Here is a 12384-nt window from a genome sequence, read left to right on the forward strand (position 1 = left end):
GTAATGGAACCTTATCTTATTTGTGAAGCATGCTGGTGGGTGCATCATTGTTTGCAGCTACGTTGCATTATGGCTCAATGTTTTAAATTCAGATAATGAAAATTTACAGTGATATACCTATAGGTTCAATCCAACTTTCCAAGAGGATTTTGTGTATTTAAAAATTTAGTACATAGAAAATGGCAGAAGGTTTAATGTGTAGAGTAATTTTATTGAATGTAGTGCTGTAATGGAATGTTTTGTCTCTTGTTTCCGTACAGTTTAAAATGTTATGTTGTGATGACATGCATTGTCCTTTTATTTCTGTGCAACAAACTCGGCCATTTAACGGTATGATGATTAACCTCGACCAAACAAATCTATATATTAACAGATGTTCCACTTTATATTCATTAAAAAAATTCCTCCCTTAGCATGAAAAACAGCTTTATACACTCTTGAAATCCGGACAGTTAATTTCTCCAAACATTCAGGTGAAATACACTGCCATGCCTTTTTAAAACTTGCAAAAGGTGTTGTTCTTTGTCGACTGCTCTCTAAAGCTTGGACGGCTCATTGGAACCGACTTTACCGTACAAGACAATAAGCCGCAGTTCAGATGGAATTGCATTGTGTTGACATCTTCTCAAGTTCTTCTGTAAGAACCAAAAATAAAAAAAATTAGACTCATCTGTCTACAAAACTTTCTTCCAATTATTCACTATCCATTTCATGTGTTGTTTGTCTTTAGCCAATTTGTTGCATAAAAACGAAAGGAACATGTGTCTCAAAAACCATAAAAGACACAGTCTTGAACGGCTCTATCTTTAGAGTTTAATTAACTTTTTTGATTTAGTTTTTGTACAGTATGTAGAGTTGTGTTATTTTACAGTATGTAGTGCTGTTTGCAGTTTAAAGTCCTCTTTCTGTTACATTTTAAAACAAGCTCTCTTGCTTGTGTTGCTTCATTTCTCAGAGTTTTGCTTCCGTCAGTGGTTGTTACTGCACTGCCATAGTGATGACTTTTGGATTGCAGTGGAAAAGATTAAGTGCAACCTGATCATCTAAGAAGTACCAGGGATTTGACAAGTTCACCACAGCAAAGTGAGGTTCCATTTTAAAGGGGAATTTAGTGATTTTGATTGGCGAAAACAGAAGTACTGTTTAGAAATTCAGAATAAAAACAAATACTTCCTTCAGAGTGCCCTGCAAAGTCATGCCCTCAGAAGACATGCTTTTGTGTATCCAGGATACGACGGCTGAATGAGCCGGAGAGTTTTAAATTCATGGACTGCAACCATGTTTTGAGTAGTTGGTGTTAAATTGTGTGTCTACAAACTGATATTTATATGAAACATCTTGAGCATAAGAGGTCCATTAAGTATTACAGTGTTTTGGATGAACAGGCAAATCAGGCATTGCACAGCAGCACCAAAATCTCCCGTCTTCTCTGAAGCATGGTGGAGGTAGCACTGTGGTTTGTGGCTGCATAATGGACAACTTGCCATTTGGAAAGAGTAGATTTAAAGTAAGCAAGTATCAAGACATTTCACAGGAGCATGTCAGAATAAAGTTGTCCTTAAAATCTATTTTTCAAAGAGTTCTGATGTCAAATCATAGACTTTTATTTGTTAAAAAAAAAAAAATCATGGCTGACGAATTCCATCTGGGGTTTTTTCCCTTAAGTAAACATTTAACCTGTCCTGGTTGCCTACCACCATAATCTTTTAAACACAGTTAAATCATAAAGAACAATAATAATAAAAAAAAGCTGTCATTTGCTATGACCAGACTTTAACCCTAAATAAAATGCTGTTCATGACATGCATACTATGGGGCTGTTCATGCAAAAAAGAATATTCCAGAAACATTGACAATGACTGATAATTTTGTAGAAAGCTTATATAGACAATGCATGCTTATTGCACCCTGAATTACAGTGATTTACATTGTTTTGCCAGTTGGTTACGGTTAATAAATAAGTATAATATCTACATGTAACCTTTAATTGTTTACTAGTTTCAGCTGTTTCCTACCCGGTAAATGATTTAATGTAAAAATAAATTCAGCTAGTTTGAGATTTAATGTATGATTATAGGTTGAGATTAGTCTTCCAGGAAGAATGTTGCTATTCTTTTTCATTTCTTTTAATCTATAAACAGAACTGCCATAGCACGAGAAAAAAATCAATTCTAAGGTCTGCAAAAAACACATAATTTGCATTTATTTCCACTGCTATATTATAGAGAGGATAGTTAGAGATGTGTACAGTGTTGTAATTTATCACATATTTTAGCATTGCAAATGTATATGTAGGAAACCGAAAACCGCAATTTTCAATGTTATGGCTTATTACCTTAAAAAAACGTGTTTTTACTAATAATGTTTATTATTAATAATTCAGTTTAACAGTGATTTCGCATACTTTTTCTCAACTCTAGCAAATTAATGTGCTGAGTAACTGTATGTTTACTGGGTTTCTGGTTGGCCCTTCTATTAGATGGGACTAATATCCATGGGGATGACCTTTGGATTATGAGGGAGAGGTCAGCCAGGAGCATTTACTTCCTGATTGTCCAACAAGATTCTGGATTTTAAAAGGTAACCTTCACAATCCACTAATCTTTTTCCAAGCTTTCCTTTGTTTGTTCATTGTGGCTGTGCAGTAAATTATGCCGTGATGCTTATTGTTCAGTTCAGATATTATTTTACAGTTTGTTAGAGACTCTGCGGAAATGACGACCTTTGAAAGCTCATAACAGAGCGCATAGAGTGTCACATGCTTGCAGGTGGATTGCATTTTATTTGAAATCGCAAAACACAGAAGTCCAAAGTCAGATGTTTTCAGGTGCCACTGTGTTTGTCTTATTGTGTGAGATTTGTAAGATGCGTTAGTTTCACTTATAAACCAAAAAAAATTAAGTATTTTACAAATATATGTTATAGACAGAAACAGCCAGACAAAAAAAATGATTACATATGAATAGGCTTCTAAGCTTTTCAAATGTATAGTTCCATACTATGGACACAAGACATCTGATTATAAGTTTAGCATGTGATTTATGAATATCCCTTTCCACATTTAGTCACCATTTACTCTATAAAAACCTTCTGTTAAGATGTTCCACTATATTTAAGAATGTGCTTGTGGAGATCTGTGCTCGTTCAGGTACGAGGGGGTTAGTAAAGTCAGGTTTGGGGTGCAGTCATTGTTCCAATTCATCCCAAAGGTGTTCCATAGGGTTGAGGTCAAGCCAATTAAGATCTTCTCCAACCCATGTAAATATATCTTCATGGAGATTTGTTTGTGCACAGAGGTATAGTTATGTTGGAACAGGTTTGTGAAAATGTAATGCTACTGCAACAAAAGACAAGGTTACATCGAAAGTCACAACCAAAACAAAAAAATAAAATAGAAAAATAAAAGACATTTATATATATATATATATATATATATATATATATATATATATATATATATATATATATATATATATATATATATATAAAATGTGTGTGTATTTTTTTTATATAACAATATTTGCATTTATATACTGTGTGTGTGTGTGTGTGTGTGTGTGTGTGTGTGTGTGTGCATATATATATATATATATTCACAAATGTAAATAATATATTTTTTTTAAGATAAATCACAAAATGTACACTTTATGAACATACACACAGTTAAATTCAAAATGAAAAAAAAAATGTTAAATGAAAAATCGAATTAAAATAGTTTGTTTTAATAATTACAATTCTAAAGTAAAAACATTTAAATGAACAATTTGTAAAATTCAATGTTTTCATCCCCATGTGGATTCTGAGCTCAGTGGTGCAGCACAAATGTGATCGTTTCCTTTCTCGAATCAGTTGTGATCCCACTCTCCCCCTCCTCCAGCTTCCTTTTTCATGATTTTTTTTCACCTGTGCAGTCCGACTCCTCCCATATTTACACAAATCACCTGGTTTCCCTTTCGTCCTGTCTTTCTGTAGCTACACACTGACACTGCTGTTAGAGCTAAACTCATTGTTTTGCTCCAGCCTCAGAGAGCTGCCCCAGGCTCTTCTTTAGTGCTGGAGAGGGTCACATGACTACAAAATGGTGGAGGCTGCCAGTGGGTGAGCAGAGCATCTCTGTGGAGGAACGACGAGAAGAGAAACACAGAAACCACACACACTTATGATCTCTGAAACCTAGAGCAAGAGCGAGAGAGATTAAAAGGAAACTAGAAGTGTGTAACAGCTCTGGTGAGTGATTCGTGTGTGTTGATGCAATGATTAGAAAGAGAGAGAGAGAGAGAGAGAGAGAGAGAGAGAGAGAGCCAGATGGATCATGTTTTTCCTCTTTCCAAGAGCAAAAAGAGAAACAAGAGACATGGGAGTGGCAGCTGTTTACAGAGAACCGGTTCTGTTTGTGTGTGTGTGCTGAAGTAGGGCGTAGTTTCAGCATCCTGTATAGGATATGTTAATATCTTATATTATGTGTGCACCTGTGCATGAGATCGTGTGTGTGTGTGTGTGTGTGTGTGTGTGTGTGTGTGTGTGTGTGTGTGTGTGTGTGTGTGTGATGCATGTTCATTTTGGTCCAAGGATTAAAGTGCTGAATCTCAGGGTTTATTCGCGATGCTCTTCGCAACAGTCCTGGTTAACTAGGATAAGATTATTTAAATGTATAGCATTTTGCATCCAGCTAAAGCATTTGCCTCTGCCCTTTTACCTCTGTGTTTGTGTGTGTGTGTGTGTGTGTGTGTGTGTGTGTGTGTGTGTGTGTGTGTGTGTGTGTGTGTGCATGCGAATGTTGGGTTTTAAGAGAAACTAAAATCCCATCCAGGGTGTTATTTATAGCGGTGTAAGTTGTCCTGATGTGTTCTATTCCTCTTATCCCAATCACAAAACATTTTTGGAAGTTTGATGCCTTTTATCCATGTAAAATTATTACTTTAATAAACAGAAGGTTGGGGGTTCAAACCCTAGTATCACCAAGCTGCCACTTTTGGGCTGTATCATAGCGGACCCTGCGCTCTGATATGCGCAGAAAGAATTTCACTGTGCTTTAATGCACATGTGACAAATAAAAGGACCACCACCTCATGTGTTAGTAATTTTTGATTACTTATATTTAGTATAAGAGGACCGGCGCATTTTATTGTTTGCGGTAGCTTGCTACGGTAAAACCGTGACTTGGTTGTCAGTCGGTTTGGGTGTTACCATGGGAACATGCAGTGATCTATCTCAAAATATTTGTCCCTGTTGTGTCTGAAAAAATCAGGTCATCAGTAAAGGTGCTTTATACAAATCACATGTACATTATAGCACAGTGGAAGTCTTTCTTCTCCCATCCTATTGATGTTAGGAAGCTGTGGTTAGAGCACAGGGTCAGCCATGATTCAGTACACCTGGGGAACAGAGGGTTAAGGGTCTTGCTCAAGGGCCCAAAAAGTGGCAGCTTGGCCATACTGGGCCTTCAACCCCCTCTAGAGCCTTAATCACTGAGCTACCACTTCTCTAGTAATATCTTGCTTATAGAACTGTTTTAACGGAAGCAGTCACACTTGTGTTGCTGCAGTAAAAATAAGCTCATGTCATACTGATCAATTATCACTTACGTTATGTGAATTATTAACACCTCACAAGCTTCACTTGGAAATAACCGGCTTGAAAATAACAAGGCAACAACGTAGCTTGTGATTTTACATAGAAAGTGCAATATACTGAAGGCTGAACATTTGAAAAATTTCAGCTTCACCCCTGAACCTGAAAACTCCTTCCTTCACCCTGTGTTTTCAGTTGATATACAAACAACATATAAGAATTAGGAAAATAGGAAATCAATCCAACAGAATTGACAATCGAATGACATTGATATGAACATACACCAACAAAACATTTGACTGTCAATGTTACTTTTGATGTAAACTATACAGATTTTGTGTGTAATCCTCCAGATCCTCCTCCTCCTTGCCCCCCGGTGATGAGGGGATGGAGCAGAATCCTGCACACAAGATGAGCTCTGAGGAGGCCGAAAGCCGACCAGGTCAGTCTTATCGTATAATTTTTTACGCCTGGTCAAATAAACATTTAACAGCCTTAGAACAGTATATTTATTTTTCTTTGCCTTAAAACATAAATAAGGTCAAAGGTAGCTTATGTGGTAAACACATTAATTCTTATTTTTTCAATTTAATTTTCAAGTATTTAAAGATTAGGCCATGTTAAATAAATACACCATCCCCATATGATAGGAGGACTAAAAGCAGCAGTTTTTTATTTAGAAAAATATTTACTTATTTTTCTATATTCCCGCTGATGTTGTAGCTCCTCCCAATACTCTGCCACTGAAGGGTGATGGAGGTGGCTCTCAACGGAAAAAGCTCTCAGCCCCTCGCATAAGCCTCTCCCTTGATCAAAGTGAAGACGATCTCTTCGACACGCCTGACGACCTGGACATTAATGTGGACGATTTGGACACACCTGATGAAGCCGATGTCCTGGATTACACTGATCACGAGCTGGACTGGGAAGGTGATACATGAAATACAAGTACATCTTTACAAATAATACTGATATAAACTCATTAAAGATTTCAGTTATTGGTATATCAGAATAGATTTGTTTTCCAACTCTATAATTGTCGAATTAGTGACAAAATATTGGCTCCCATTCATTTGGACAGCAGCATGACATCTACATTCGAGGATGAAGTTTTTTCTGTACAGCTGAGGACTGTGCTTCGCTTTCAGCCCTGAAATACACAGATAAAGCACACAAGCATAATGTTTTAAATGACAATTAAATGATAAGGAAAAATATATGTACTCACGAATGCTCAGTTTTACTTTAGAACATTTATTCAGTCAAAATCGCTGAACATTTCGAAGGTTTCAAATTTTATGTCAATTTTTTGCTTTTTTTTTTTTTTTTTTATCTTTTTTTTTTAATTTACATTTATTAAAAATATTTTTTGGACTTAAGGCCCAAACTACAATCATAACAGACACTTACACTCACAATCACACCTCATGTCAAAGCCTGAACACAGATTGGACAAGATTGGGGTCATTAGTAGGATTGTAAGATTGTGAATTTCATTTCAGGCCATTTCAGGACTTATCTTGTACTTTCTGAAGTTTGGACTTAATAATAATAATTTCAGGCACAAACGGAGCCAACTATTCACAATAACTTCCTGTCTTCCCAAATGATTGAATGTTTTTAGTATTAATCTTGACTTGACCTTGATCCCCTAAAATAGACAACTTGGTCTTTAATTGATCTCAACTAGTCTGGGAGCAGTCTTCAACTTAGTGTTATACAGCCCCAGCCATTAGTCAGTAATGCACAACATCCCTTACTATTCTTATTGTTTAAACATCTGATTCTATGCTATTCAGAGACTCAGGAGTCCCAGGCAGCTCCAGTGAAGGAGGATGCTGAACCTATTTCTACATACAGCCTCACAGAGGAGCGACAGGACTCTAAACTCTGGAGGACCGTCATCATCGGGGAACAGGAGCACCGCATCAATATGAAGTGCATTGAACCCTACCAGAAAGTCATCTCCCATGGAGGTATACACACTGCACAACACTCTCTCACTTTTGTAACTAACTGTACTTTAATGTATGTGATTGAATCATCTCAGAATTGAAATTTTGGGTATAATGGAAGTGAATCTAATCCTTGAGAGACTCAAGTAAACATGTTGTTAAAAAAATTTAAAAATAAAGGGGGGGGGGAGGGGTTGGAAATACATGAAAATGTTTACTTTGTTATTTTATTTATTTATTTATTTATCTATATATCTATTATTATTTTTTTTTAATTGATTTTTATTTAATTATCTCTTCACAATTATTATTGTAACTGAATACTTTTGCAAACAATAGGAAATTGTTTGTTTTTTTCCGCCCTAGTTAAGGTTAAATATTTGTGCTAAGTTTCACCCTCAAATTAAGTTTGATTCGTTTTGTAGTTTCTGTCATTAAACGAGTTAAAAGGTTTTTAGCTAATAATAATTTTACAACTTAGCCTGGGAAATGATCTAGCTAGTTGTTTTGTAAGTTAGTAAGTGAAATTGGCTAGCTAGCTGTTATAGTATATAAATTAGCTGAAATTAGCTAGCTTGTTGCATTTTGTAAACAAGTTTATTAAATTCTCTATCTAGACCAATTTTGTAAATTAGCTCAGTAAATGATCTAAGTGATTGACTTTTTTCATTACATGGTTTTGTGAGAGCGCTAGCTATGTTTGGTGACTGCACAAATGAAGTTGTGGGCTAGTTAAGTTTGGTGAGTGTGCTAGTTAAGTTGATAAATTAGCTAGCAAGTAGTTTGATAAAATAGCCTGTGAAAAAATTCAAGGTAGTTGCGTGTAGAAAGTTTGTACAATTTTCTAGCTATTTTTTAAATGATCTCATCTCACCTAATAATAATACATACCTGGATAGCAACGTTTTTTTATGTATCTGGTTATGTGAGCACAAAAGTTACATTTTGAAGTTTTGTTATATTGGCTTACTAGTTAAATTTAGTAAATTATCTTGTTTGATTATGTAGCTAGTTTTCTTTTCGGGCTATAAAGCTTTAGCAAAGCAGTATGTTAAATATGCAATGCAGCAATTCTTTTCTTTTGTTTTTTTTCTGCAGCTTTTCATCAGTTGAAAATAAATTTTTTATCAGAATCTTTTTTTATATTTTATCCTTACTTTATTTAACTGAGTAAGATATTTACATATTTTACTTCCTGGTGAAACCATGTGAAATATTGCACTTTCAGAGACAGTAAATGTAATGAATTTTTACATATATCAGCATCTTTTGTAACAGAGCCCTCTTTCCTTTTTTAGGCTACTATGGAAATGGTACAAATGCCATTATAGTTTTTGCTGCTTGCTTCCTTCCGGATAGCGACAGAGAAGACTACCATGAAATAATGGAAAACCTCTTTCTGTGAGTTCTCACTTCTGTATCAACAATCCATATTTGTTTACTTGAACGGTATTTTCTAAAGCAAATTGCTGTAAAATTGTATTGTGTGTAACGATCAGGTACGTGATCAGCACGTTGGAGCTGATGGTAGCCGAAGACTACATGATCGTCTACCTGAATGGGGCCACTCCTCACAGGAGGACGCCTGGCCTTGGCTGGCTGAAGAGATGTTACCAGATGATCGACAGGAGGTAACTGCTGGTTTATAAGTGCAGAATCATTAATCAATAAAAAAAAATGACAACCTGCCTCACTTTAAAATCTGCTTTCAGGCTCCGAAAGAACCTGAAATCCTTTATAATTGTTCATCCTTCCTGGTTTATCAGGACTATCCTAGCCATCACTAGACCCTTTATCAGGTAAAGCAAGTTTATAGAAAGCAGAGTTTAAAATATAACCCTTTAATATTTTCGATGCTGCAAATTTGCATGTCTTCTCTACAGTTCAAAGTTCAGCAGTAAGATTAAGTATGTGAACAGTTTAGCAGAGCTGGAAGAACTCATCCCTATGGAATATGTCCATATCCCTGAATGCATCATCAAGTAAGTGAGAGATAATTTTGTTCATTCTTCATTTTTATGTTACAAAACTATAATATTTAATCACTAATTTTTTTTGTTTTGTTTATTAATAAATGGCAAGTGTAAATATAAAATGTCCACAAAACAAATACATATTATGTCTACACTTAGTCTTATTGATTTGGCTTTTGCACACAAGCCTATTATTTTTTTTTTTGGTAAATTTTTTTTTTTATATTTGTAATAAAATGTCATCAACTATAAGGTAAATTAGTTGGTAACTAAATTGCATTGTTAATGTAGATAAATTCTAGAATTTTATGCTATTTACTAGTTACATTTTGTACATGGGGAAAAATGCAAGCTCTTTTTTGTTTTCCATTGCTAATAAATCTCAAAATTCGCTCCAAAAAATGCTATTAAATGTAAAATAAAACTAAACTTCTTTATTAAAGGTAATGAGACAAATAATGCTGCTTGTCATATTAAACCAGAAAGCACACACTCCTCCACACAAACAGCTTACACACTGTTGCTGGCAGTTTGCTAACACTGGAGACTCCTTCCAGAAATGTCATACATCTCCTTACAGGGTTATCATTACAATTTCATAATTTTAATACCATTATTGATAATATATAGAACCATGTCTGATCTTCCAGATCAAAATGTTTTTAATATAAAATTATGTAAATCTGTACAAGACCCTGTGTATGAGCTGTTGCTATAGAAACACTAACCTATGTTTAATAATTAACATAGCATAATAACGAGTGCGTTAATATATTGGGAATTGAACCTTGCCATTGAAATGACAGATCCAAACATGTATTTACTGAATAATATATGATTTATTCAGGGATGTAGCAGTTTTATTTTATTTTCATTGAGTTTTCGAGTAATTTGTAATTTGCCCGTGTACAAGTTCATGTCCTACCAAGTGCAAAGGTTTGCCCCGTGTTTTTTGAATGGAAACATCGTCAAGGTGGTGGTGGGTGTATTATAATAAGATAATAATTCCAAATATTTAGTTAAAAATCAACATCTAAAAAAGTTTTATCTGCACCTTTTTTTTTCCTTCAGAACATGTCAAGATGGGAGGGTGGGCCGTAGGGAAGAAGATCGAAAAGCCGCACAGAGGATACAAAAAAGGAAGTTGGAAGTTAAAGGGTGGGAGTAAGAATGATCTCGAAATAAACTATTGCACCATCATAACACATGATGATAAAGTAAGATCTCTGAATATTTGTTTTTCTTCTTCCTCTTCTTGGTCTTAAGGGTGTGCAAAGTTTTGCACTTTCATTTGGCAGATAAAGTCTGTAAGCTTTACGTGCTTCCACCGAAGCAGAAATGCTGTAATGTGTTAGAGGCTGTGTTGAGGTGTCAGTGTGTTCCTGAGAATAACTAGAGCACCTGGCAATCTGGTTTCCATGGTAACAGACACTAATGTGCCAAAACGAGTGCTAATTAATGTGTGTTTTTGGGAAGCTTTTGTCTTCAGGACGGGACAGAAGGTTTGGCGCTAGGTAGTTTCGTCTTGAAGCATTCTGAACCTTTTGCCATTTGTTTGCATTGCGTTTTTCCTGATTTGTTCTTTAAAATGTTATTATATTGTAAAACATTACATCACTATATAGAAAAAAGTTTGCAGACACCTGACCATAAAATTCGCTTTTGTTTTTGTTTACTGAATGTACCGTTCTGTATTTAGTCCCCATTTGCTGTAATAACAACCTCCACTCTTCTGGGAGGATGTTCCACTAGATTTTGGTTGTGAAGATGCTCATTCAACCATAGGGGTGTTAGTATAGTCAGGTGCTGATGTAGGTGAGGTGAGGTGAGGTGAGGAGGCCTGGGGGGCAGTCAGTGTTCCAATTCATCCCCTAGGTGTTCACTAGGGTTGAGGCCAGATCTTTATATCAGCAAGCCACGCAGGATCTTCTACTCCAACCGATTTAAAGCATATCTTTATGGAGTTAGTTTTATGCACAGAGGGATGGTCATGCTAGAACAGGTTTGGGTCTCCTAGTTCAAGTGAAGTGGAAATGTAATGCTACTGCATTCTAAGGCATCCTGTTCAATTGTGTCTCTATTTTTGTGGTAACAGTTTGAGGAAGAATCACATATGGCTGGAAAAGTCAGGGTTCCCAATACTTTGTCCATATAATAGATTTGTCTTGGCAAGTCTAAACAGATCATTAGATCACAGTTTACCAAAAAAATTAACTCTATATTAATCAATTAAAACCTAATATAAATGCTAGTACATCTTTGCTAACATATGACAACAAAATCAACTATAGTTATTTCAAAATTGGAAACATAATTATGTTTTGTGAATGATTTTAATAGCAAGCTAAATAAGTATCTTGGCAAATGAGCTAGTGACATTTTGTAAATTAGCTTGTTTAGGTTTTCTGTTTTTAACGCACCTTAGCATTCAGTCCAAAACGGCAAGTTGTTTCTCTTGAAGTTAATATGAGAAAACCACCAACTTTTCATGTTTACTGAGAAAGCATAAAGCACTGAGAAACTCTTCTGATTCATCAGAAGATCATATTTGATGCAATATGGTATTGTTTCTGTTGTAACTACTCATTCACAGGGACTTGGGCTGATAACACCAGAAATACTCATTCATAGGATTTTAGCATAAGGCTGCAACATAAAAAAATGTCAAAATAAAAAACCCCAGAAAGAGTGTGAATATGTTCTGAATGTGCAGTAAGTTAAAAACTGTAGTAGAAATAAGTGTAATGAAATATTTATCTAACTATTTTTTGTTTTATTTCTATATTATTATGAATAAAGCTGTGGCAATGTGGAAGGAAACAATACAATTTAGAACACTGGGTTACATTTGGGTTCGTGTTGGTCCTGAAGCAAGCTGGGTTGAG

The 12384-nt window shown here is 35.3% G+C and overlaps 1 protein-coding gene across 6 annotated transcripts in view; it reads left to right on the forward strand.

Moving 5' to 3' along the window:
• The first annotated feature begins 2518 nt into the window (after positions 1–2518).
• The window catches only part of prune2 (prune homolog 2 with BCH domain), an 11941-nt gene continuing 2075 nt past the window's right edge, over positions 2519–12384 (forward strand). The window contains exons 1-10 of one of the 6 annotated variants that reach the window (XM_083531134.1): positions 2519–2580; positions 3973–4227; positions 5925–6013; positions 6295–6501; positions 7371–7547; positions 8825–8927; positions 9026–9157; positions 9239–9325; positions 9410–9508; positions 10571–10663. In XM_083531134.1, the coding sequence (XP_083387260.1) occupies positions 5959–6013; positions 6295–6501; positions 7371–7547; positions 8825–8927; positions 9026–9157; positions 9239–9325; positions 9410–9508; positions 10571–10663 (953 nt within the window). In that variant the 5' untranslated portion in view covers positions 2519–2580; positions 3973–4227; positions 5925–5958. Of the gene's footprint in view, positions 2581–3892; positions 4228–5924; positions 6014–6294; positions 6502–7370; positions 7548–8824; positions 8928–9025; positions 9158–9238; positions 9326–9409; positions 9509–10570; positions 10664–10765; positions 11783–12384 lie in introns of those variants that run through there. The other 5 variants (XM_083531135.1, XM_083531133.1, XM_083531136.1 and 2 more) reach the window with 5 other exon arrangements.

Source organism: Silurus aristotelis (genome assembly GCF_946808225.1).
Source record: "Silurus aristotelis genome assembly, chromosome: 26".
NCBI lineage: Eukaryota > Metazoa > Chordata > Actinopteri > Siluriformes > Siluridae > Silurus > Silurus aristotelis.